The sequence below is a fragment of the Neovison vison genome, chromosome 5, assembly GCF_020171115.1.
Source record: "Neovison vison isolate M4711 chromosome 5, ASM_NN_V1, whole genome shotgun sequence".
NCBI lineage: Eukaryota > Metazoa > Chordata > Mammalia > Carnivora > Mustelidae > Neogale > Neogale vison.
Window position 1 is genome coordinate 106,987,247 of NC_058095.1, and position 25,340 is coordinate 107,012,586.

Below are 25,340 nucleotides of genomic sequence, written 5' to 3' on the forward strand. Positions count from 1 at the left end.
ACAGATATATCTGTACATGTACATTATCTGTACATATATCTATGTGTTTATTTATTAAGCACTGTTTTTAATAATAAAACATTATTATTCTAAACCATTTAGAAACAACCCAAATGTCTGTCCAAAGAACAATGGTTAAATGAACTTTGGTATATCCAAGCTATGGAATTCTATGTAGCTATAAACAAAAACAAACACACACAAAATGAGGGGCTCTCTCTGTGTACTTATATGGAAAGATCTCCAGAGTATATTGTTAATTTAAAAAGCAAGGCACAGAACAGTGAATATAACATGCTTTTATGGTTTTTCTGAAAATAAATAAATTGGGAAAAAAAAAACAAAAAAACAAGCTTTTATGTAAGAAAGGGGGGGAATAAGAATATATATATATATATATATATATATATATATATATATACACACACACACATGTATATATATTCACATATAGTGTGGGGATAAGGTGAAAAGAGGCATAAATTTTAGGGTTTTTGTTGTTGTTGTTGTTTTTAACTAGAAGAAAAAAGGTTAATACGAAGAATATATGTAACTGAGTTTTATGTCATTGTCAAACAGACCCTCCAGAAAGGGGACATATGTAAGGAATTGATGTCTCTGCTGAACACAACCATTAGTTACCTTTGCTCAAGGCTCCTGACATGATACTATTTTATCCAATTACCACCATTCCAATATTGTTGCCTACTGCCCACTAGCACCTGCCTCTACACATTCATCTATGCCAGATTCATAGGAGACCAAATCCTTGCAATACTCCTTGAACATGTCTGCCACCATTCAATTTCAATGACACCTTCCTGTCCATGCATTTTTTTCAATTGGGTGGTAACCTTTACTCATGGTGCCTACCATGAATGGAGGCAGACTTGGAGCTACCTTGAAACAGAATTTTGTTCAGCTGTATGTATGTATTCTGAATGGCTTTTTGTTTCATGTATCCATTTTATTTCTATTTTTAAATCATGAATGTATTTTCTATGTAAAAAAAATAAAAGGAAGGAAAGAAAGAAAAAAGAAAGGAGGAGGAAAGGCAGGAAGGAATAGAGAAAGAAAGAAAAGTCCTATTTTTTCCTCCTCTAAACAAGAGACTAGCTCAGGTGGTATGCTAACTGGGGGGATAAAATCAAACATACTGTTATGGTGCAGCCACTTTCAACATAACTGACTTTTGGAAATAAAGCCATGACAGTCCTTTGCTGGGGATACTTCTTTAATGGCTCTCCAGACATGTTTAATGGCTCTCGACATGTTTGGCAATAGTACAAAAGCAGATGCTAATGGTGATACCTAGTAATAAGTTTCTGCTTGTTTTTCACTTGTCAATCTGTCAGTCTAATTTACAAGGCCCCAAAGTGGAAGAAAGAACAGCAGTTGGGGGACAGAAGAAGAAAGTAAAGGATTCTATTTCTTGTTAACCAAGTATCCTCCTAACTAGGGGGAAAAGAGACAAACCAAATAAACAGATCGCCTAGCAAGGAAAAGCTCTTTGTTTTTAAAGATTTTCTGACCTCAGGTGGGCAGGGTTGGGGGTGGGAGGGGAATGATGGGTATTAAGGAGAGCACCTGTGATGAGCACAAGGTTTTTGTATGTAAGTGACAAATGAGTAAGTTGAGAAGAATAATGCACTGTATGTTAACTAACTGGAATTTAAATAAAAATTTGAAAAAGAAAAAAAGATTTTCCAACTTCAGAATCTTTTTCTCTTCTGATGGCAGGTGAACTACATATGATTGCACATAAATTTCAAACCATTCAAAGTAGCACAGAAAAAATGTTTAGAAATGTGAATCTCAGCCCATATACTCACGTTAAGGAAGCGGCCCACGTTCCCTTCTTTTGTGGCATCCAATAAAAACATGTTCCCTTTATTGAACTTCTTTAGAGAATCAGGTGAAATATTTTTGGTTTCACTTGGGAACTCTTTTTCACAAAAGACTTGATGATTTTGATATGCTGGAGTTTCTTCTTGGGGCTTTTGCATTTGAGCCTTGAGCTCCTTTGTAATATTCAGTTTATCCAATGTGGTTGCTTGGTTACATCTGCCCCCTGATGGAGTCTCTTCTCTACATTTAGTTATATCTATCACATCTGATTCAATCAGCAGATTGTCTTCAAAGTCTTTAACTTGGTAGGAGCTTGAATCCTCTAATAAATATTTTGGAAGGAAGTGTCAGCAAATATATTTGGCTGATCAATATCCTGTGATTAACATACTGATTAAAAGCTAGTTGCTTTAATTATTACTAATTCTTACAATATGAGGGTAGACATTACTCCAATTTTAAAAATGAAAACTTTGAGCCTTTGAGAGGGTAAAAGATTCACCCGAACTGTAATATAGTAAGTGGGGTAAGAAACCCAGAAGAGTCTCAAATGTTTGAGAAATGTCTGGTTCCAGGTCTGCCTTCTTCCTACTACATTTTTACTAATGTACCTATTGCCTCCTTCACTACTATATTTAATCTCTACTCCTCATAAACTGACTTACCTCTCTTCAACTCTGGAATCTGCATTTGAGTATATTCTGAACACCTGAAACAGAGCAGGTGTTTAGGGAAGTACTCTAGGCCTTTAGGACACCAATGAAAGGCCTGAGAAAACCCTCTTGGCATCACTTCAGCAAGTCCCAAGAGTAATAATAACTGTACTGCTATGGGTTTTGCACACATTAGTAACTAAACGTTTTGCGAGATGATCATTCAATATTTATACCTTTACAAACAATAATACTTTAGAACAAGATGAACTGCCTTAATTATTTTTCTTATCCAATAATGGAAATAATTTTTTAGAATATTCAAAAGTGTGAATCTTTGTCAAATGGAGTAAGTAAAATCATTTATTTTTAAAAAGTCACTTGTGCCACCTAACTTAGTGGCACAAAGAAATTGGAATTCTCTAAATGTTCATGATCTAATCATTATTCTTACTGCCTGCTGTTTCTACATGTTCTCATATTTTAATTTTGGGTTACTCATGAATCATAGTAGTACATAACTGATTTCTGTAGTGCCTACTATATATAAATATATATACACATTGTAGCAATTAATGAAAACAACAAAAGAACCAAAAGCAAGAGTGCTCATTATGACTCATATGCATTAAATGGTGAAGGAAATCAGAGTATGTCATGCCAAAATATGCTTCCTTGACATAAGAATTATTTTAAGCTAAGAGTGATTAAGTAGCCTATGCAAAAAAAATTTCTTTTCCTTCCCCCACCTGTTTAAAAGCAGTACATAAATTTACAAGTATGTCCTCCCTCCTCCTACCAGGAAGGACAAAAGTTAGTCAACCAGAGACAGATTTAGATCTTTATCAGGCTGGAAACCAAAGGAGAGGAATCTACATAATGAACCTCACTAATGAGCATTTATCCACTCAAGGTCCTTTTCCTTTGTCTTGTCATTCCTCTAAAAATTTATTGTTCTTTGGCAAAGATGCTGGGTAAGTCAGAGTCCTTTTTTTTTTTTTTAAGATTTTACTTTTGAGTAATCTCCACATCCAATTGGCCTTGAACTCACAACCCTGAGGATCCAGAGTCACATGCTCCACTGACTAAGCTAGTCAGGCACCCCTCTAAGCTACTTCTTTATGTTACTTATCTCTGAGTACTCCCATGTGTTACATACGTGATACACATGCTAATGGTGATACCTAGTAATAAGTTTCTGCTTGTTTTTCACTTGTCAATCTGTCAGTCTAATTTACAAGGCCCCAGCTGGATAACTAAAATGGGTAGAAGAGGAGATTTTCCTCCCCTTTGGTGATAAAATAATTAAAATACATAAATGCCCTTTCTGATAGACCTTTTCTGTCAAATAGCTGCCCTGCTCCCCAGCCCCAATCTTTATCTTTTAAAACCAGGTGAGGAGTTGGGTATACAGAGGCAAAAATACTCTAAAGGAGAAGAGGCAATGGCTCAGTTATATCAGCGGTATCTTCCCCAGTGGAGGATATTATGAAAAGGGATATTATGAAAAGCGAAAGTATGAAAATCCAGGTTTGTCAAACTATAACATAAACCACTACAAGACTGGTAACACTGAAAGACAGGCACTCAGAATAGCAATATTTTCGCTTTTCACTGAGCATCCCTACAACACTGTTGGCTGTGGAGTACTACAGAATGATGTATCTTAATTTTAAAGGAGCCCCTAAAAGAGTGAGGAAATGGCTGCTTTGGACAATGCTTCCAAAGCCACAGATAACACTGAGAACTATGCAGACTCAGAGTTGTCTACTCCACTTCTTCCTGCCATGCTTCAGAATCACTGTTGGCAAAAACAGACCAAGGGTTGGCAAACTTCTGCAAGGGGCCAAATAGTATTTTAGGCTTTGTGGGCCATCCAGTCTCTGTTGTGACTATTCAGTTCTGCTGATGTAATGTGAAAGTCATCAGAGATAATATGTAAATTAATGAAAGTGGCTATGCTCCAATAAAACTTTGTTTATGGACACGAAAACACAATTTCATATAATTCTTGTCACAAAATATTATTCATCTTATTTTTTTAAAAGTTATTTAAAAATGTAAAAATTATCTTAGCTCACAGGTCATACGTAAACAGATGGTGGGCCAGATTTGGTCCACAAATTATAGCGTGCCACCCTTGGATCCACACAAGTAATAACTTTTATGACGAATGCAGCTTGTTTGTTCTAAGTTCAAGAAAATAAGCCACAGGTATTGAGCAAGATAGACAAAAAGGCACAAGAGGCAGGCTATCACAGAGTGAAACAAAGCCTACTTTTCATTTCCTCGGCTTTGGCGTTCAGAGGTACTTGGGTTGGTTTAAATCCATCATTATCTTCTGAGATGACAGACTCTGAGGAAGCAAATCCCTTAAAAGAGAACAGGTATGATGTCTTTACTTTCTAGATCAGGATAAACAATTTAATGTAGCAGTTAGACCTCTTTTCATCAAGTGTCAGTCTTCATAAGCTGTAGCTACCATATTAGTTTTGGAAGACTCAAAGCTGATATAAGAAATCTCTGGAGTGATAGAGCCCTTTTGGCTGTGTTCTACTTCTGGGCACTCCAGTAAGCCACAAATTACAGACTTTATTTATCAAAACTGTCAAGACAGTCTTTAGGCATTAAAATTTAAAATAAACTTCACAGACATATGTCTGTATCCCTCAATTCTGATACCAGATTATAAATTCAGCTTCAACTATAAGATGTGCAAAGATAAAAACATAGTTTGGCCAGTTTTTACTTCAAGGAGGTCAAAGGAGTTGCCGGTTTACAAGTTGTAGATACAGCAATCACTTTATATGTTAATGATAACTTTTAAAAAGGCTATAGGTTTAACACCACACTTGGCACTCAACTAAGTGTTTAATAAGTGTTGACCATTATTATTATTATTCAATTTACTTAAATAGTCAACATTTATTGAGCACTTGGGTGTCAAACACTATGCCACACCAAGTTTCTGAAGCTTATCTCATTTAATCCTCTTAACTCTGAGACAGATAATATTCTCCGCATTTTACAGATAAAGGAATGTAGACATGGACATGTGACCCAGGTAGAAAGCGGCAGAGCTGGAGTTCTATGTGGTCTAATGGCCTAACCTTTTCATAATTATGTGATCTTGAAGAGGTACTTACTGTATGTACATCGCTAGGCAGAGGGCAAATACTGGCACATCACATAGGGCAGAATTTTTATTTTTTATCAACAAGCCCTACTGTGAACTACCTTTAGGTCTTCCTCTGTTCTTTTTCCTGCATCTTTCATTGCTTCCAAGTTATAGTCTCTGGCTAGTTTTTCTCAGTAGAGACTGAAAACTATACCTTCAGAAGTTATGTAGAAGGGTGTGTTCTGGATGATTCTTTCATTAGACTTTCTCTTATGCCTCTCAACCTTATCTTCTTAACCTAAATTACTCCATCTTTTTCTTATTATGTATCACTACCAACTCTGGAACATTCTAGCTTTTCTATAAATTCTCAGAACTAGACAGCTCTCAGTCTCAGTGGAACACATTGTCAGATCATGATCAACAGTCTCCTTATGTATCTAAGTTGGGAACAGGCCAATGACCCTGGAGGACACTAAGTAAATAAAACACGATCCTAATACTTTAAGAGTATGCCCCTTCCAAAGTAATAAAAGAAATATTATTAAATTATACAAACAACTGGAATTAAATAAAAGACAAAGTTGAAATCACAGTTAATGTTCTCATAAGGGCCCCATCTACATTTTGCAGTTTTTACCATCCTTTTCCCATTGCGTTGAATAATGGCTGTCTTCACTTTAGGACTTCTAATGACTGAATGATACTGAATTCTTGAAATATTGTTACATTTCATTTCTCTGAAAAGGAAAAAAAGTTATTCTATATATCACTAAAAATTCTTTATTGGACCTTGAAATATAGGTATCACTGTTACATAAGTATCCACATAGAAATTAATTAGTAACACCTATGCTTATCTTCCACTAAAGGAGGAAATATATTTTACAGCCAATCTTTTTTTTTTTTTTTTAAAGATTATTTATTTATTTATTTGACAGAGAGAAATCACAAGTAGATGGAGAGGCAGGCAGAGAGAGAGAGAGAGAGGGAAGCAGGCTCCCTGCTGAGCAGAGAGCCCGATGCGGGACTCGATCCCAGGACCCCGAGATCATGACCTGAGCCGAAGGCAGCGGCTCAACCCACTGAGCCACCCAGGCGCCCCCAGCCAATCATTTTTGAAGTATTTTTAAAAATGAACCTGTGAAAAGGATTGTGAATAGATGACAGAAAATAAAAAGGACAGCAAAAGTTGTGACATCCATAAAGACTCTGATTAAAGGGATAAGTCTTTTAAAAGTAAAACTACAGAAATAGGACACTGAGGAGATAAATATGTTGGCTAGTTTTTAAAATATAAGCATTCTAGATTTCTCAGAGTTATACTTAACAACTGTGAAGCAAGTTGATATATAGGAGATACATAGGAGTAGTGGGGGCAGGGGAAGTCAAAACAAAAGGAACCATTCTTGTTCCATAATACAGATCAATCTTGACTGGGTTCATAGTATCTTACTTACATAACAGGCTCTTCTAAATTATTACTGAACGTAGGCAGATACTCCTCAGTCTTAGCACTTTTATGTGTTTCCAGTTGTAATGGGATAACTTCAACCTCACAATCTGCAGCTTCTATTTTCCTCTTTTTTGAAAACATATTTTTCATCATATTCTCTTCTTTTCCATTTTCACCAATAGCATTAGGTTTCTCAGTGTTAGATCTGCTTAGTAATCTTCCTAAAAGAAAAAAAGTAAGAGTTTATTAAGAAGAAAAATAATAAAATTGCTAAACAATAAAAGAACATCTCCATTCTGCTCCATTACTAAAGATCTCTGTGAAATGTACCATATTTCTATAATGAAAATAAATACATTAACTCACCCTAGGAAACTCTTGTAAGAAACAATAAATAAAAGACCACTAAGGGACTTCCTATCTTCCAGTATACGAAAAAACACTGGCCATATAAAAAAAGGCATTTGTCTGTTCTGATATAAAATGAAGGGCGGCCCATAGTGAGCTCCACTCTTAACATTGCAGCTTTTGTGTCTAGTTAAAATATCTAGTTAAGGGGCGCCTGGGTGGCTCAGTGGGTTAAAGCCTCTGCCTTCGGCTCAGGTCATGATCCCAAGGTCCTGGGATCGAGCCCTGCATCGGGCTCTCTGCTCAGCAGGAAGCCTGCTCTCCTCCTCTCTGCCTGCCTCTCTGCCTACTTGTGATCTCTGTCCAATAAATAAATAAAATCTTAAAAAAAAAAAAGTCTAGTTAAAATGCTTTATCAGTTAAAACTTGTATTTTTTTAAGGCTCCTGGGGGGCTCAGTCAATTAAATATCTGCCTTCAGCTCAGGTTCCTGGCATCGAGCCCCATGTGGGGCTCCCTGCTCAGTAAGGAGTCTGCTTCTCCCTCTTCCTCTGCTGCTTTCCATTCCCCCACCATCCCCACTCCTGCTTTCTCTCAAATAAAATCTTTTTAAAAAACCTGTATTTTTTAATAAAGTGACCTATGCAAATATAAGGCAATTGTGCCTATTGCTCTCATATTAAGTTTTAGTGTAATATTAAAACTTAAAGTTTATGCATTTTCTTTTAAGGGACTCAAAACTATAGTTACCAAGTCAAAATCAGCAGCTAAATTAGAGAGGTACCTTAAGTACATTTTCTAGTAATGAGGACAAAACTAATGATACTTCCTGGACACCATGTGGCTCCTTATAAGGCAGCTGACTCTTATCAAAGAGTGATTTTTAGAAATATGAAAGATTAATGTGTAGGCAAATTGTGTAGTATGTGGATCCAAATGTGGCTGTTATGAATTATACTAATTCTTGCTTTCACTGAAGTGAATCTGGAATTTCAGATGAGGATGGTTGTGGTTGCTCTGGTCCCTGCTGCCTTCCTGCCAAGACTTGGTCCAGCATAATTCCTTCAGACTGGTTCCAGAGCCATGTATCCTCAACCTTTCTCATTTCATGGTACACACAGGGAGTGAGGCTTTTTGCCTGATACTCCAGGGTAAATGGCTGAGACTACTGCAAATGATGTTTCTGGCCGAGGGGTTGTGACCAGAAAAAATCAGTAATGGCACAACCATAAACACTGGTTGGGAAGCTTTGCTTAGAGGTGGGCAACTTGAGTCCCTGAAATGGAGGGAGCTGCTTAAAGTCACTGCCTGAATCATCTTGTGCTGGTATTTATTACAGACTTAACTTGTTAAATTCTAACAGTTCAAATTATTGAACAAGATTATCTTTGGTTGATAATCTTTACCTTAGGAAGTCAGTCATTTAGTTTTCTTATTCAAAAAGTCTTAACTTATCCCAAAGCATCTATAGCGATGGAGAGAAAAAAAATGCCTCACATAATAACCCAAGTTTTATCTCTGAGCCTTTTTTTTTTTCTGGAATACCCAGTGTCTCCTCATCTGCGAGTGCTCGATTTCCCAGTCACCTGCCCTCCTCTGATGCTCCTCCTCTATATTGTTGCTCCTGTCCTTGCTATAAGGTTTAGTAAAATGGAGATTCAGAAATGCAGATCTTACTATAGTAATTTGAATAATTAACCTTTGTTTTACCTGAATAAATGCAAACAAATGTCCCTCTGTCAATGTCATCTAGGCAGCGTACTCCCCATCCCTTCTTCTCAGTTTTGAACACCTGTAGCCTCACTTGAGGTCCATGCTGGACAACTCGGTTTTGACACATTCGCCGATTACACTTGCATAACAGGCTGCATTCATAAATGCTGTCAATAAAATATGCAAGAAAAAAATCAATCCGATATCCTAAATTAAAAGCAAAAGCAGTTTATACTGCTACCTCACTAATAACTTAGGACAGGAGGCAGACTAAGTGTGAAGCCTCCCCAAGCTGCGCTGCCTGGATTCTCATCATAGCTTTGGATGAGTAATCAATTTTCCATTTTCTAAAATCGGGATATATAATAGTACCTATGTTGTAGGGTTGTTTCATGATTAAATGAGTCAGTATTTACAAGGTGCTTACGGCAATGCCTGGCACATAATAAATGTTAGCTTTTTAAAAATGTCTAGTAATGTCTGGGAAAGGAATATCTAGGAAAAAAGCTTTTCCATTTCTCTGTATTTTTTAATAACAACAATTTTGAAAGTTTGAAAATTCCCAATTCTTAGATGAGCTTTGCAAATTCTATTTCTCAATGGGGAAAGAGCTGCCCAAAGTAGTCTAACCCTAGAGGGTAAGTGCTAGACTCAAAGCAGATGGGTGTTTAAGTACACTATGCATGCTGTGTGTGCTCTCTGACTTACCTTTCTTTCTTTCTTTTTCTTTTCTGACTTCTATTTCTAAGAACAATATATAAATTTGCTTTTTTATTCCTTAATATATATTTTTGGTATAAAAAATTAATATTTAATGGTATCTATAAGACTACAGACCACACAACAATACAATAAAGTACCCACCTTCAAAAATACAAACACCCTGCAATAAATCCTCAAGGTATCTTACCCAGTAGGTATTTGTCTCTGTAGTCTTTTATATTTATATCCAGTGGTTATTTTATTACTTGACAAGGGGCAAGTCTTGGCATTCCTTGCGGTCAGTTGAAGACATGCACATTTTGTTCTAAAAGGAAAGCAATGGATGAAGAAGTTAGAATAAAAAAGCACCAACTTAAGTAAAGAGAGTCTTGATAAAAATGTAAATAATATAGTAAAGAATGTAATTGTATTTAGAATAGTCACTTAGCTCATGGACAGTTGGACTTCTTCCCTAAAGAAGAGATCTCTTTAAAGGACAAAAACTGGGGCACCTGGTTGGTGTAGTCCTTAAGTGTCTGCCTTCTGCTCAGGTCATGATCCCAGGGTCCTGGGATCAAGTCTGCTTCTCCCTCTGACCCTCTCCCTTCTCATGCTCTCTCTTTCTCTCTCTCAAATAAATAAAATCTTAAGAAAAAAAAAAAGATGGCAATGTAGGAAGACCCTGAACTCACCCCCTCCATGAACATACTATATCTACTTAATTATAGAGCAATGCCTCCTGAAGAACTGAGGGCTGACTGAAAAGCTTCTGCACACACACACACACACACACACACAAGACAGACCACAGAGAGAGAGAGAGAGAGAGAGAGACAGAGACACAGTAACAAAGGGAACCCCCACCACCTCTGACACTTTGAACTGCAATGAGGAGGGACTGTTGAGCAGATCTGTCTGCTCTGGGGCACAGAAAAAGCTGTGGCTCAAAATGACAACTAGAATATAAAGGAACTAGCCCTAGACCCCTGCCATTTGGCAGGGGAGCAGCTGCTGGAATCCTGTCTGAGTTATGAGGCTGGCAAGCGCTAGTTTACGTTTCCTCTCCACCTTGATAGCACAGATCAGAGTAGGGTCTGGATGTCTTAGTCCGCCTGAGACCTCAGCAAGGGAACAGAAAAAGGCCTGTTTAAAAGAGCTACTAGAATACAAAGGACTCGACCCTAGAACTATGCAAAATGGGAGGAGAGCTGCTGAAACTCACTCCAAGTCAGAGGGGCTGGTGAACACCACGGTTGATAGTCCCCCTCTCCCTTGATACTGCAGACAGGGAAAGGGTCCAGGTACCCTCGTGGGTCTATCACTGCAGTGAACTCTGGGCCCCTAACCCATACCAGCCCTAGCCATCCCATCAAAGCAGCCCCAGTACAGCACACAAAGCACACACTCAATACAGCTCCAGCCATCTCTCAAGGTGTGTCAAGATGACACAGGTGCAAAGTATACTAGAACAGCCCAGGCTCATAACATCTTGGCTCCAGATGATGTCTGCACACCCCTGGTGCATAGTATCCTAGAACATCCTGACCCATGCCCTGCCTCAGCCATTGCCACCCTACCAGAGCTCTCCTGAATAAAGAACTATGGGGACCCCTGGCCTCATACCCACTTAACCTTCAGCTGTACTCACAGGGTGCCCCCTCTGTAAAGAGCCCTGGGACCATTACAGCCCATACCCACTTCAGCTTTAGCTATCTGGCCAATGTGCTACATGCACTGAGAGCCCGAGTACGGCTCATCCTGCACCAACTTCAGCTTCAGGCATCCCACTAAGACAGCCCCAGGACAGGGTCCCCTGGGGCCTCTAGCCCACAATAGCCAGCCACAGCTCCTGTGAGCCAGCCAGTCACCAGGTACATAGTCTCCATAGACATAACCATGCAAAGATCATTTCTTCTACTTTAGGAGAAGCAAACATTCTGCCTAATTCTTAGAAACAAAGACAGAAAGTCAAGCAAAATGAGGAGACAGGAACATGCTCCAAACAAAGAACTACACAAAACCTCAGAAAGTAAACTAAATAAAATGGATATAAGCAATATCCTGACAGAGTTCAAAGTAACGATCATGAAGATGTTCACCAGATTGCAGAGAAGACTGGGTGAACTCAGTGAAAACTTCATCAAAGAGATAGAAAATATGAAAAAGAATCAGTCAAAGTTGAAGAATATAACTGAATTGAAAACTACACTAGAGGGAATCAATAGATTAGGGGATGCAGAAGAACATATTAGCAATCTGGAGGATACGGTAATGGAAACTACTCAAGGTGATTAATGACAAGATAACAGAATTTTTAAAAAGGAGGATAGGTTAAGGGACCTCTTGGACAGTATCAAGTGAACAAACATCTGAATTATAAACGCAGAAGAGAGAAAGAGGTAGAAAACTTATTTGAAGAAGTAACAGCTGAATATTTCCCTAATCTAGAGAAGGAAACAGACATCCGGGTTGAGAAAGTACGGAAAGTTCCAAACAAGATGAATCTGTAGAGATACACACCACGACATATAATAATTAAAATGTCAAAGATTGGGGCGCCTGGGTGGCTCAGTGGATTAAGCCGCTGCCTTCGGCTCAGGTCATGATCTCAGTGATCTGGGATCGAGCCCCGCATCGGGCTCTTTGCTTGGCGGGAGCCTGCTTCTCTCTCTCTCTGCCTGACTCTCCGCCTGCTTGTGATCTCTCTCTCTGTCAAATAAATAAATAAAATCTTTAAAAAAAAAATGTCAAAGATTAAAGATAGAATTTTAAAAAGCAACAAGAGAGAAGCAATTAATAACATACAAAGGAAACCTAATAACACAATCAGCTGGTTTTTAGCAAAAACTTAAGAATAAAAAAAAGTGGTTAAAGAATAAAATCCAGGGGTGCCTGGGTGGCTCAGTGGGTTAAGCTGCTGCCTTCGGCTCGGGTCATGATCTCAGGGTCCTGGATTGAGTCCCGCATCGGGCTCTCTGCTCAGCGGGGAGCCTGCTTCCCTCTCTCTCTCTCTCTCTGACTGCCTCTCTCTCCGTCTACTTGTGATCTCTCTCTGTCAAGTAAATAAATAAAAAATCTTTAAAAAAAAAAAAAAGAATAAAATCCACAACCAAGAATACTCTATCTGGCAAGATTATCATTCAGAACTGAGGGAGAGAGAAAGATTTTCCCAGACAAACAAGTTAAAGGGTTTATCACTATCAAATTGACCTTTCAAGAAATGTTAAAGTGACTTCTTGAAGTGGAAAAGAAAAGGCCATTAGAGGAAAATTATGAAAGGGGACTCACAAAATTAAAAGATATAAAATATGACAACATAGATATAAAATGAGGGAGAGGGAAGTTAAAATGAAATTCATTTACAGTGTGTTCAAACTTGAGACCATGAGCTTAATATAGACCGTTATACACTTAGGATGTTATATGTCACAATTTTATTTATTTTAGAGGGAGTGAGACAATTCGCACATGAGCTAATGAGTGTGGGGGGAGGGGCAAAGGAACTGGGAGAAATAGATTCCCCATTGAGTAGGGAGACTGACGCGGGCTCATTCCCAGGACCCTGAGAACATGACCTGAGCTGAAGGCAGTTGCTTAACTGACTAAGCCACCCAGGTACCCCTAAGGAAATCATATATAAACCTCGTGGTAACCACAAACCAAAAACCTATAACAGAGACACGAAAGAGAAAAAGAAAGCCAAGCCTAACTCTAAAGAAAGCAATCAACCGTAAGGAAAGAGAATAAGAGAAGAAAAAAGGAATGGAAAAGAACTACAAAAATAATTAACAAAATGGCAATAAGTACATGCCTATGAATAATTATGTTAAATACAAATGGACTAAATGCTTCAATAAAAAGATAAGACAGGGGCCTAGGTGGCCTAGTCAGTTAAGGATCGATTCTTGATTTTGGCTCAGTTCGTGGTCTCAGGATTGTAAGATCGAGCCCAGTGTAAGGCTCTTTGCTGGGTATGGGGCCTGCTTAAGATACTCTCTCTCCCTCTGCCTCTGCCTCTGCCCCTCCCCATCTATATGCAGCCTACAAGAGACTTACTACAGACCTAAAAATACATACAGGCTGAAAGTGAAGAGATGGAAAAAGATGTTCCAAGCAAATGGAAATGAAAAACAAACAAACAAACCTGCAGTAGCAATACTAGTATCAGACAGAATAGACTTCAAAACAAAGACTGTATTAAGAGACAAAGAAGTGCATTATATAATGACAAACGGATGAATCTAAGAACAGGATATAGCACTGTTCAGTATCTAAGCACCCAACACCGGAGCAACTAAATGTATAAAGCAAATTTTAACAGACACCAGGGGAGAAACTAACAGTAATGGAAAAGAACTACAAAAACAATTAACAAAATGGCAATAAGTACATGCCTATTAATAATTATGTTAAATACAAATGGACTAAATGCTTCAATAAAAAGATAAGACAGGGGCCTAGGTGGCCCCTATTGTATTACTAACAGTAATACAATAATAGTAGGGGACTTTAACATTTTCCTTACACTAATGGATAGGTCATCCAGGCAGAAAATCAGTAATGAAACAGTGTCTTTGAACAGTAGACTGGATAGACTTGAAATTTACATACAGAACACTCCAGCCAAAAACAACAGAATACACATTGTTTTGAAGAGCACATGGAACATTCCATATGACAGGTCATATATCCCAACAAATGAGTCTCAATAAACTTAAGACTGAAATCATATTGAGCATCTTTTCTGACAAAATGGAATGAAATCAGAAATCAATTACAAGAAAAAAAGTGGAAAAATCATAAACATGTGGAGGCTAGACAATATGCTACTAGACAACAACAAATGGGCCAATGAAAAAATCAAAGAGAAAATTAAAAAATACCTCTAAGCAAATGAAACCCAAATGGTCTAAAATCTTTGGCATGCAGCAAAAGCAGATTTAAGAGGGAAATATATAGTAACCTCAAAAAAATAAGAAAAATCTCAAGCAATCTAAACTTACACCTAAAGGAAGTAGAAAAAGAACAAGACTCAAAATTAGTAGAGGAAAGGAAATAAAAAAGATCAGAGCAGAAATAAATGTAATAGAGAACAAGGAAAAAAAATAGAAAAGATTAATGAAACCAAAAGCCCGGTTTTTTTTTTTTTGATTTTTTTTCCAATTTATTTATTTTCAGAAAAACAGTATTCATTATTTTTTCACCACACCCAGTGCTCCATGCAAGCTGTGCCCTCTATAATACCCACCACCTGGTACCCCAACCTCCCACCCCCCCGCCACTTCAAACCCCTCAGATTGTTTTTCAGAGTCCATAGTCTCTCATGGTTCATCAAAAGCCCGGTTTTTGATAAGAAAAACAAAATTGATAAACCTTTAGTCAGATTCATCAAAAAAAGGGAGAGAGGATTCAAATAAATAAAATAAGAAATGAAAGTGGTTAAGTAATAACTGACACCACAGAAATACAAAGGATTATAAGAGATAAGAGATTACTATGAAAAATTACAAGCCAACAAATTAGACAATGTAGAAGAAATCCATAAATTCACAAACATAATTTTCCAGAAGTATCAAGAAAAAATAAAAAAAATGATTACTAGTAAAAAACTGAATTGGCAATCAAAAACTCCATTTAAAGAAGAGTTAATATTAAACATTTAAAGAAGAGTTAATACCTATTCTCAAACTATTCCAAAAAATAGAAGAGGAAGGAAAACATCCAAATACATTCTATGAGGCCAGCATTATCTAGGTATCAAAACCAGATAAGGATATTAGGAAAAAAGAAAACAACAGAGCAATGTAGCTAATGAACATATATGCAAAAATCCTCAACAAAAGATTAGCAAACCAAATTCAACAATATACTACAAAGATCATTCACCATGGTCAAGTGGGATTTATTCCTGGATGCAAAGATGGCTCAATATATGCAATTAATCAGCATGATACTCTGTATTAACAAAAGGAAGGATAAAAACCATTGGATCATCTCAATAGATTCACAAAAGGCATGTGACAAAATTCAACATCATTCGTGATTGAAAAAACAAAAAAAAAAACCACTCTCAACACAGTGGGATTAGAGGGGTCATGCTTCAATGTAATAAAGGCCATGAGTGAATAACTGACAAACCCATAGCTAACATCATACTCAATGGTGTAAAACTGAGAGTTTTTCCTCTAAGATCAGGCACAAGACAAGGATGTCCATTCTCACCACTTTTATGCAACATAATACTGGAAGTCCTACCCACAGCAATCAGACAAGAAAAAGAAAGAAGAGGCATCCAAATTGGTAAGAAAGAAGTAGAATTGTCGTTATTTGCAGATGACATGATACTATATACAGAAAACTCTAAAGATTCCACCAAAAAACTACTAGAACTAATAAATGAATTTAGTAAGGTTACAGGATACAAAATCCTTGTAGAGAAATCTATTGCATTTTTCTACATGAAGCAATAGGAAGGGAAAATAAGAAAGCAATCTCATTTACAATTGCACCAAGTTAGTAAAATACCTAAGAACAAACTAAACCAAGATGAAAGACCTGTCCCCTGAAAATTACTGATTAAATTGAAGAAGACACAAATAAATGGAAAGATATTCCATGCTCATGGCTTGGAAGAACAAATATTGTTAAAATGTCTGTATTACCCAAAGCAATCTACAGATTTAATACAATTCATATTAAAACACCAACAGCAGGGACGCCTGGGTGGCTCAGTTGGTTGGACGACTGCCTTCGGCTCAGGTCATGATCCCGGAGTCCCGGGATCGAGTCCCGCATCAGGCTCCCAGCTCCATGGGGAGTCTGCTTCGCTCTCTGATCTTCTCCTCGCTCATGCTCTCTCTCACTGTCTCTCTCTCAAATAAATAAATAAAATCTTTAAAAAAAAAAAAAAAACACCAACAGCATTCTTCACAGAGCAAATGATCCTAAAATTTGTATGGAATCTCACACACACACACACGCACACACACACACACACAAAATAGCCAAACAAGCTTGAAAAAGATCACAATTCCGGATTTCAAGTTATACTACAAAGCTACAGGAATCAAAACAGAATGGTACTGGCACAAAAACAGACACACAGATCAACAGAATAGGATAAAAAGTCCAGTAACAAACCCATGATTATATGGTCAACCAACATTTTAAAAAAATGTTGAATACGCAATGTTCAATGTTCAAATGTTGAACAGGCAAGAATATGCAATGGGAAAAAGTCTCGTCAACAAATGGTGCCAGGAAAACATGACAGCTACATGCAAAAGAATGAAATTGGACCACTTTCTCACACCATACATAAAAAATAAACTTAAAATGGATTAAGGACCTAAACGTGGGACCTGAAACCAAAAAACTCCTAAACGAGAGTTTTAGCACAGGCAGCAATTTCTCTGACATTGGCTGAAGTGGCATTTTTCTAGATATGTCTCCTGAGGCAAGAGAAATAAAAGCAAAAAATAAACTTTTGGGACTACACCAAGCTTCTATACAGCAAAGGAAACCATCAACAAAACTAAAAGACAACCTACTAAATGAGAGAAGATATTTGCAAATGACATATGTAGTAAAGGGTTACTATCCAAAATATATTAAAAATTTATACAACACCTAAAAAGCAAATAATCCAACGGGCAGAAGACATGAACAGACATTTTTCCAAAGAAGACACCCAGATGGCCAACAAACACATGAAATGATGCTCAACATCACTCATCATCAGGGAAATGCAGATCAAGACTACAATGAGGTATCACCTCACACCTATCAGAATATTTAGTACCCCAAAGAAATAACAAGTGTTGCTAAAGATGTGGAGAAAAACACTATATATACACTGTATATATCATCTCTAAAAAATAAAACATTACAGTTAAAACTAAACTTTCAAGAGGTTTGGTGCTGCATCCTTTATACTTTTACATGCGTATGTACCTACAAACAAAATATTGTACTGTTTTTAAAAATTCACTATAGTTATTATCCTACAATTTGCCATTTTCATTCAAAATGTTTTTGAGGCTCATATGTGCTATATACAAATCTATTTAATTCCTTTTAACTTTTTGATAGCATTTGGATAAGTGATTAAGTTGCTTAATGAAGTTGCTTGGTATACAATTAAGTTGTTTCTAGTTTTCAAATATTACAAACAATACTGCAATTAATAGCTTTTTGTTATGCATATGTGTAAGCATATCTAGAGTAGGATCTCTCAAATATTTCTAAGGACCAACAGTATGAAATACATTTTCTTCATGATCCTATATAGGCATAGGCATACAAATATATTTCTCTATGTGTATGTATAAACTGAAACAGTGGCATGAAATTTTACCTTTGTGTATGATATATTTGGGTAGTTTCTTTTAAAAAAATATTTTATTGTTTTTACTTATTTATTTTTTAAAGATTTATTTATTTGAGAGAGAGAGAGAGAGCGAGAGCGAGTATGAGTGGGAGAGGGAGTAGGAGAGGAATCTGAAGCAGACCCAGTGCCAAGCATGGGGCCCAAAGCAGGGCTCAATCCCAGAACACCAAGATCAAGACCTGAGACTGAAACCAAGAGTCAGACACACTTAATTGACTGAGCCACCCCGGCACCCCTAAAGATTTTTTTTAAAGATTTTGTTTAGTTATTTGACAGACTGAGAGAGAGAGAGAGAGCGAGAGAGAGAGCGAGCACGCACAAGCAGGGGAAGCAGCAGAGGGAAAGGGAGAAGGAGAAGGAGGCTCTCTACTGAGCAGGGAGCCCAATGTTGGGCTCCAACCCAGGGCCCTGGGATCATGACCTAAGCCAAAGGCAGATGCTTAAACAACTGAATCACTCAGGTGCCTCAAGATTTTATTTTTAAGCAATTTCTACACCCAACGTGGGCTCAAATGTAACCCTGAAATCAAGATTAGCACAATCTACTGACTAAGCCAGCCAGGTCCCCCTTCGGTATTTTCTTTACTATTTAAATTTTAAAAATGCTAGTTACAATTGCTTTAATGATTTTACCTCCCATTAAATCCGTAGCTTGGAAAACAATGCTCTAGATATACTTAAAAGTACTATTGATGGGAAATATGTATGCATGTCCTCAATGGCTATGTAATTGTTTGAACATCACCCTGTCAAATGACTGGTCTGGCTTGGTACAGAATTCTAGTTTTACATTTATTTGCCTTTGGCATTTTAAGCTAATCTGCCTCTGTTTTTGTCTTTATTTCTGATGAGAACTGTGTTGTTAGTCAATTTTTTTCTGACAGTGTTTGAATATATTCTTTACCACAGATACTTTTTAAATTTTCAGCTATTAGTTCTTTGAATGTTGTTCTTTTCTTCTTCTCAGATATATTTTAGGGTTTCTCATTTTATCCTTCACAGTTTTTAATCTGTAAATTGTCTTCCTCAAGTCTTCATCTTTTTTCGCTCTGAAAGATCTCTTTCGTCTTGCAACTCACTAGTGCTTCTAATTATTCTCCAGCTATATGAGCTCTACCATTGAGTCCATCTATTTAGTTTTTTTTATTTCTGTGACCACATGTTTTATTTCCCACATTTCCAATTTTTTTTTATATATATACACCTTTCCCTGGCCCCCTAATAGCCTTTACTTATTTCATAGATGTTAACATTTTAGTCTCTCTGAACATTTTAAACATATCTATTTTAAAGTCTCTTTTTGGGGCACCTGGGTGGTTCAGTCAGTTGAGCAACTGACTCTTAAATTCAGCTTGGGTCATGATCTCAGGGTTGTGAGATTCAGCCCCATGTTAGGCCTGCACTCACTAGAGTCAGCTTGTCCTTCCCTCTCTGCTCTCCTCTGCTCTTGCTTCCTCTCTCTCTCAGATAAATAAAATCTTTTAAAAAAATAAAGTCTCTTTTAATCATATTTATTTCAGATTCTTCATGTGTGAATGCTCCCATTTGTTGGGACTCATGCTGCCTTCATGGTTCTATACATCTTTGTGTGCTACTGAAATCCTACCTTTCTATGCGGTTTACTCCTGGTTGCTCCTTTATGTTGACTCCTTTCCTCATTGCTCTGGCTGTGACTATGGGTTTCACTGCTCTAAAACCAGTTGTTGTTAATCCCATTCTAGGCTATGTGAGATAATTAGCTTACTTTCCAGTCCTGTAGAGGCCCCTGCCTGTTTCTATCCCCTGGAGAACTCAGTGCCCACTTTCTGCCATGCATGGGACATGTTTAATTCCCACTCCAGTAAGAGTTAAAATCCCTAGCCACAGTGCTTGTGTCATTTCTAGATCCCAGCAGGTTTCAGCCTTTGCTTTTGTGATTTCTGTTTTAGTTTCTGACATATAGATGAAAATATGTATAATGGTGATACATGTTATATAAAGGTTAGTGTCTACAGTGTTAAAGCAAAAATCATATAGAGTTGGGGTGCCTGGGTGGTTTAAACATCTGACTCTCAATTTTGGCTCAGGTTATGATCTTAGGGTCATGAGATCGAGCCCCACATTAGGCATCCCACATTAGGGTCCACATAGAGCGTGAGATTCTCTCTCTTCCTCTCTTCTTCTCTCCCTTTCAAATAAAATTTTTCTCTCAGATAAATTTTTATAAAAAGTCATATATAGTCAAGTTTCTTTAAAAAAAAATCTTATAAACTGACCATTAAGTAAACATTGTGCAACAGCTTTTTTCTCCAGCACTGAGAGACTGGGCTTGGCCACACGTCAATTATATTTAGACAAAATATTAAAACAAAACAAAAAAACCCCTTATTTTAAAACAGAATAAAACCTGGCACTGTGAGAGACTTGCTCTATGAAAGGCCTAAAGGAACTGAGTCAAATTGGAGTAACAGATTTATAGATCTTCTCTCATACTTCAATTAACTGAGATGGTGAAACTATTGTCTATATTATTTAAATTACTTGTTTTTCCCTTTCTTTTCCTTTTGCCTAGTACAGGTAGCTGAATTTGCATTAAATTAAATGTATATAATAGAACTCCACTCCATATATGTCTACCTACATGTATCTCACATACCCTTAAAATAAAATTTTCAAATTCTTACTATATTAGAACATGTTTTTTTAGTGGAATGCCAATGTTATGAGAATATGAATTATAAGCACCTCTGACTTTATAAAGAAGTAGCAAGGAAAATTTGTAAAATTAAAATAAGACATATAACAAAATGGTAAAGAGCATGGGTTCAAATACTGACTCTTTAGTTTGTTTGCCCTATGACCTTAAAATTGGCTTCTCAACTTTCTCATTTATAACACAGAAGTAATATTACCTACTTCACAGGGTTTTGTGAGGATTACGGAAAAAACTATATGTAAAGCACCTGTGTAACAACTGTATGTGTAACACTTTAAGTATCTCGCCCTGCTACATGGCATTAGCTAGACTTGTTGCTATTATGATTATGGTACTAGATTAAAGGAAATACTCATCTTTGGAAGAAATAACTTTCAAATTACTATAATATTTGGAAAAGAGTTCTCTTTTCTATTGCTAGTGATAGAATATATTTCCCATTTTAGATTCCTGGTGAACGGAATTTAGACTGACAAACAGACAAACTGATACACAATAGGACTTCCTGACAAGTACCCCTACATTCAGAAGACTTTTTGAAACGTCATGTTTTTCTACTCACATGTCTATGCAGCCCTCAGAACAGTCACACGAATCAGTAAGCATGTTGGTAAAGCTGTTTAGGTAATATGCACGTGGCCACATAGTCCTTCTGTACTTAAACTGTGGAAGCTTTCTATTGTCAATCTCATTACAGAAAGAAATGGGTACCGATTCCACTCCATTGCTAATATCCATATCAGAAACAATTTCTTCTTGTTTTGGGTAATTCCGAGTCAACTGAACATAGGTATTGAAAGAAAAGTTATCTGTAAACAAAAAGCTACACTCTGTCTCAAGCAGGTAACGGAAAACTTCTTCGGCGTTTCGTAGACTCCTTCCACAAGGGGTTTTATAACTCACATGCAGTGCTGAAGAATGAGAGTTTGTCTTTGCATGTCGTCTTTGGAAATGGCATTTGATTGGTAGCTGCAGAGGGTTTTCTCCCTTGAAGGTTAGTGGTACTTTCATTAGACAAGTTCGAGAGCAATCATGACTTCGGTAAGATAGATTCAAAGATGATTTCTTTTCTCTGATGTATGGAACCTTATTTGCCAAAGGAGGAATTTCCTTATTTTTTGTGGACCTGTTTAAAATTAATTACTCATTAGTATCTCAAATATATGTAATTCCCCATTTTTAAAAAACAATGCACACTAAGGTATAAATTAACTCCTATTTTTTTTAGATATCACTAAAACAAGCCAGACTCTGATATAAACATTTTACTTATCATGTTCTGTAACCATATAAAAGTTACACCTCAAGGGTTTTTCCCCCTCTGGACACCAAATACATGGTATCTTTTTCCAGCTCCACCTCTTCAACTAAGTGTGCAATAATTCAGTTCAGTTCTTACACTATGTGCCTAGAGCCAGCCTCAGATACCAGAAGTTAAAGGCCTCAGTCCCAAAAAGATTGTCCCCACTTCAGATGCCAAACGTAAGTTCCAGGCCACCTAAACCTCTGACCTACTCAGAGGTTTCCACATGCCCTCCTCAGGTTTGATAATTTGCTATAAAGATTCACTTTAATTACTATTACAGTAATATTACTATGTTTTAATTACTATTACCAGTTTATAATAAAAGATACAGCTCAGGGATAGCCACAAGTTAAGACGTACATAGAGCAAGGGAAGTGGGAAGGGGAATGGAGCTGGCCTACCCTCTCCATGTGTGTTACCCTTCCAACACCTCAAAACCTTCAACTAGGAAGCTTATAGAACCCTGTCCACTTAAAAGTTTTTATGGAGACTTCACTATGTAAGCACCACTCATTAAATCATTTGCTATTGGAGACTATCTGAATCTCCAGCCCTTCTTCCCTCACTGGAGGCTGGTAGGTAGGATTGAAAGTTTCATTCTTCTTCTTCTTCTTTTTTTTAAGAGATTTTATTTATTTACTTGAGAGAGAGAGAGAGAAAGAGAGAAAACATGAGAGGGGAGAGGGTAAGAGGGAGAAGCAGACTCCCTGCTGAGCAGGGAGCCTGATGCAGGACTTGATCCCAAGACTCCAGAATCATGACCTGAGCCACCCAGGTGCCCAAGTTTCAAGCTTCTAGTGGAGGTTTAATTTTTCGTGACCAGCCTCCACCCTGAAGCTAACTGGGAGCCCATTACCAAGTCATTTCATTAGCACACCAAAGACACTCATTCTTCAGGAAATTCCAAAAGTATTAGAAGCTAAATGAGCCACCAGGACAAAGACCAAATATTCTTCCTATTATAGGAAGAATTTCCCCTAATTTCAGAATATCCCAGAAAGTTGTGATTATAGCTATAACTCTGTGCTACAGCACCTATCATTTAGAGCATGCACTTTGAGGAATGTTACTTCTTTAGGCATGCTTGGTTAGAAATTCTTGCTTGTAAAAACCAGGAAGGGCTAGCTAAAAAACAAAACAAAACAAAACTAATTCATCAAGAATCCTGCAATAATTATGCCAACTGGATTTCTTCTGTAATATGTATTCCACCTGGTCTCATACTGACATATATGAAAATGATCAGTTGACACAAGAAAACGGAGAGGTTACCGATTTTAAGAAAAAAAATCTGTGAGAAGATTCCATGTGTATAGAACTTGAGATTTAATCTTTCATAAAGTACCTAAGTTTTTTTTTTTTTTAATATTTATTTATTTGACAGAGAGAGATCACAAGTAGGCAGAAAGCAGGCAAAGAGAGAGGAGGAAGCAGACTCCCTGCAGAGCCGAGAGCCCGATGCGGGGCTTGATCCCAGGACCCTGGGATCATGACCTGAGCCGAAGGCAGAGGCTTTAACCCACTGAGCTACCCAGATGCCCCTAAAGTACCTAAGTTTTGTTTTGTCTAATATTTTCTATTTTTAGGTATCTGTTATTTATTATAAAAGTTATGTAGGTATTTTAGAGATATTTTAATGCTCACTATATTAAGCAGCACCATCAATAACTTTCTACATTGATAGAAATGGTCCGTACCTGGGCTGTTCAATTTCATAGACCCGCTAGCCACATGTGGCTATTGAGAACTTTAAATGTGGCTAAAGTAACCAGAAAACTGGTTTTTAAATTTAATTTTGATCAATTCAAATTTAATTTTATTCAAATAATTCAAATTTAAATAGTCACATGTAGCTAGTGGCTACTATACTGAATGCACTGATATGAGGTTCTCCATCCCTTTCCAGCTATATAGCACTCGTCTGCATAAATTCCACAATTTATTTAACTAGTCTTCTATTGTTTCCAATCGTTTGCTATCACAAATCATGAAGTAATGAATAACCTTGTACATAATTTCAAACATGTAAAGATAACACTTCAGAGTATGTTTACAGAAGTGGGAGTACTAGGTCAAGGGTAAATGAATTAGTAATTTTGTTAAGATTGCCAAACTGGGAGTGCCTGGGTGGCTCAGCCAGTTAGGCCTCTGCCTTTCAGCTCAGGTCATGGTCTCGGGGTCCTGGGATCAAGCCCCATGTCAGGCTCTCTGCTCGGCGGGGAGCCTACTTCTCCCTCTCTCCCTGCCTACTTGTGATCTTTGTCTCTCTCTGTCAAATAAATAAATAAAATCTGTTAAAAAAAAAAAAAAAAAGATTGCCAAACTGTTCCCTATGGGGTCAGTCCTTCCAGCGATTTATGAGTGCTTGCTTTTGTAGAGCCTCATCAATCAATGGCTCCTGATGCTCTGGAATGCCCTACAATGTAATACATGAACGTATGTACTGTATTTATAAATCTTTTAATGATAAAAATATTTGTTTCCAATTTTCCTATAGGTCACTACTTTGATGAACATCCTCATACATATCCTTGACCAAATTCCTGATTATTAATTACTGTATGATACATCCTTTAAGATGAATTACTGGGTAACAAGAATATATATTTTAAAATAACCTCTTATTGGGGCACCTGGGTTGGTGGGTTAAAGCCTCTGCCTTTGGCTCAGGTCATGATCCCAGGGTCCCAGGCTTGAGTGCACATCAGGCTCCCTGCTCAGCAGGGAGCCTGCTTCCTCCTTTCTCTCTGCCTACTTGTGATCTCTGTCAAATAAATAAAATCTTTAAGAAATAAATAAGTAAATAAATAAAATAACCTCTTATTAATAAAACATGCAAACATATATAGCTGTGTATTTTTCTCATTTAAAAAAAAAAAACCTACTATATTGGACCCCCATGTACTTGTAAGCACTGTAGAACTCTCAGCACACAGTATCTCTATCCAAACCGGTGCGCTAAGTCAACCAAACTCTAGCAAGGCTCCTAGCAGCATAAGGCCATGTCTCTAGGAGGACCCAAGTCTCCCAAGGAAGTGCTGCCTAAGAAAGCTCAATGCTGTCAGGAGAGTTTTAAGGTTTCTTCTAGCCAACACCTGAAGATAAGCCCCTCC

At 37.3% G+C, this 25,340-nt stretch overlaps 1 protein-coding gene across 7 annotated transcripts in view; it reads right to left on the reverse strand.

Annotated features, from left to right (window-relative positions):
• Positions 1 to 25,340, reverse strand: part of LOC122907076 (histone-lysine N-methyltransferase SETDB2-like) — a 95,067-nt gene that overhangs the window by 37,338 nt on the left and 32,389 nt on the right. For 6 of the 7 annotated variants that reach the window (XM_044249695.1, XM_044249694.1, XM_044249693.1 and 3 more), the window contains 7 exons: positions 21,484 to 22,047; positions 10,046 to 10,162; positions 9,133 to 9,302; positions 7,080 to 7,296; positions 6,260 to 6,359; positions 4,780 to 4,873; positions 1,833 to 2,170 (listed from right to left, as the gene is read on the reverse strand). In XM_044249695.1, coding sequence (XP_044105630.1) covers positions 1,833 to 2,170; positions 4,780 to 4,873; positions 6,260 to 6,359; positions 7,080 to 7,296; positions 9,133 to 9,302; positions 10,046 to 10,162; positions 21,484 to 22,047 — 1,600 coding nt within the window. The remainder of the gene's footprint in view (positions 1 to 1,832; positions 2,171 to 4,779; positions 4,874 to 6,259; positions 6,360 to 7,079; positions 7,297 to 9,132; positions 9,303 to 10,045; positions 10,163 to 21,483; positions 22,048 to 25,340) is intronic. The other variant, XM_044249699.1, reaches the window with a different exon arrangement.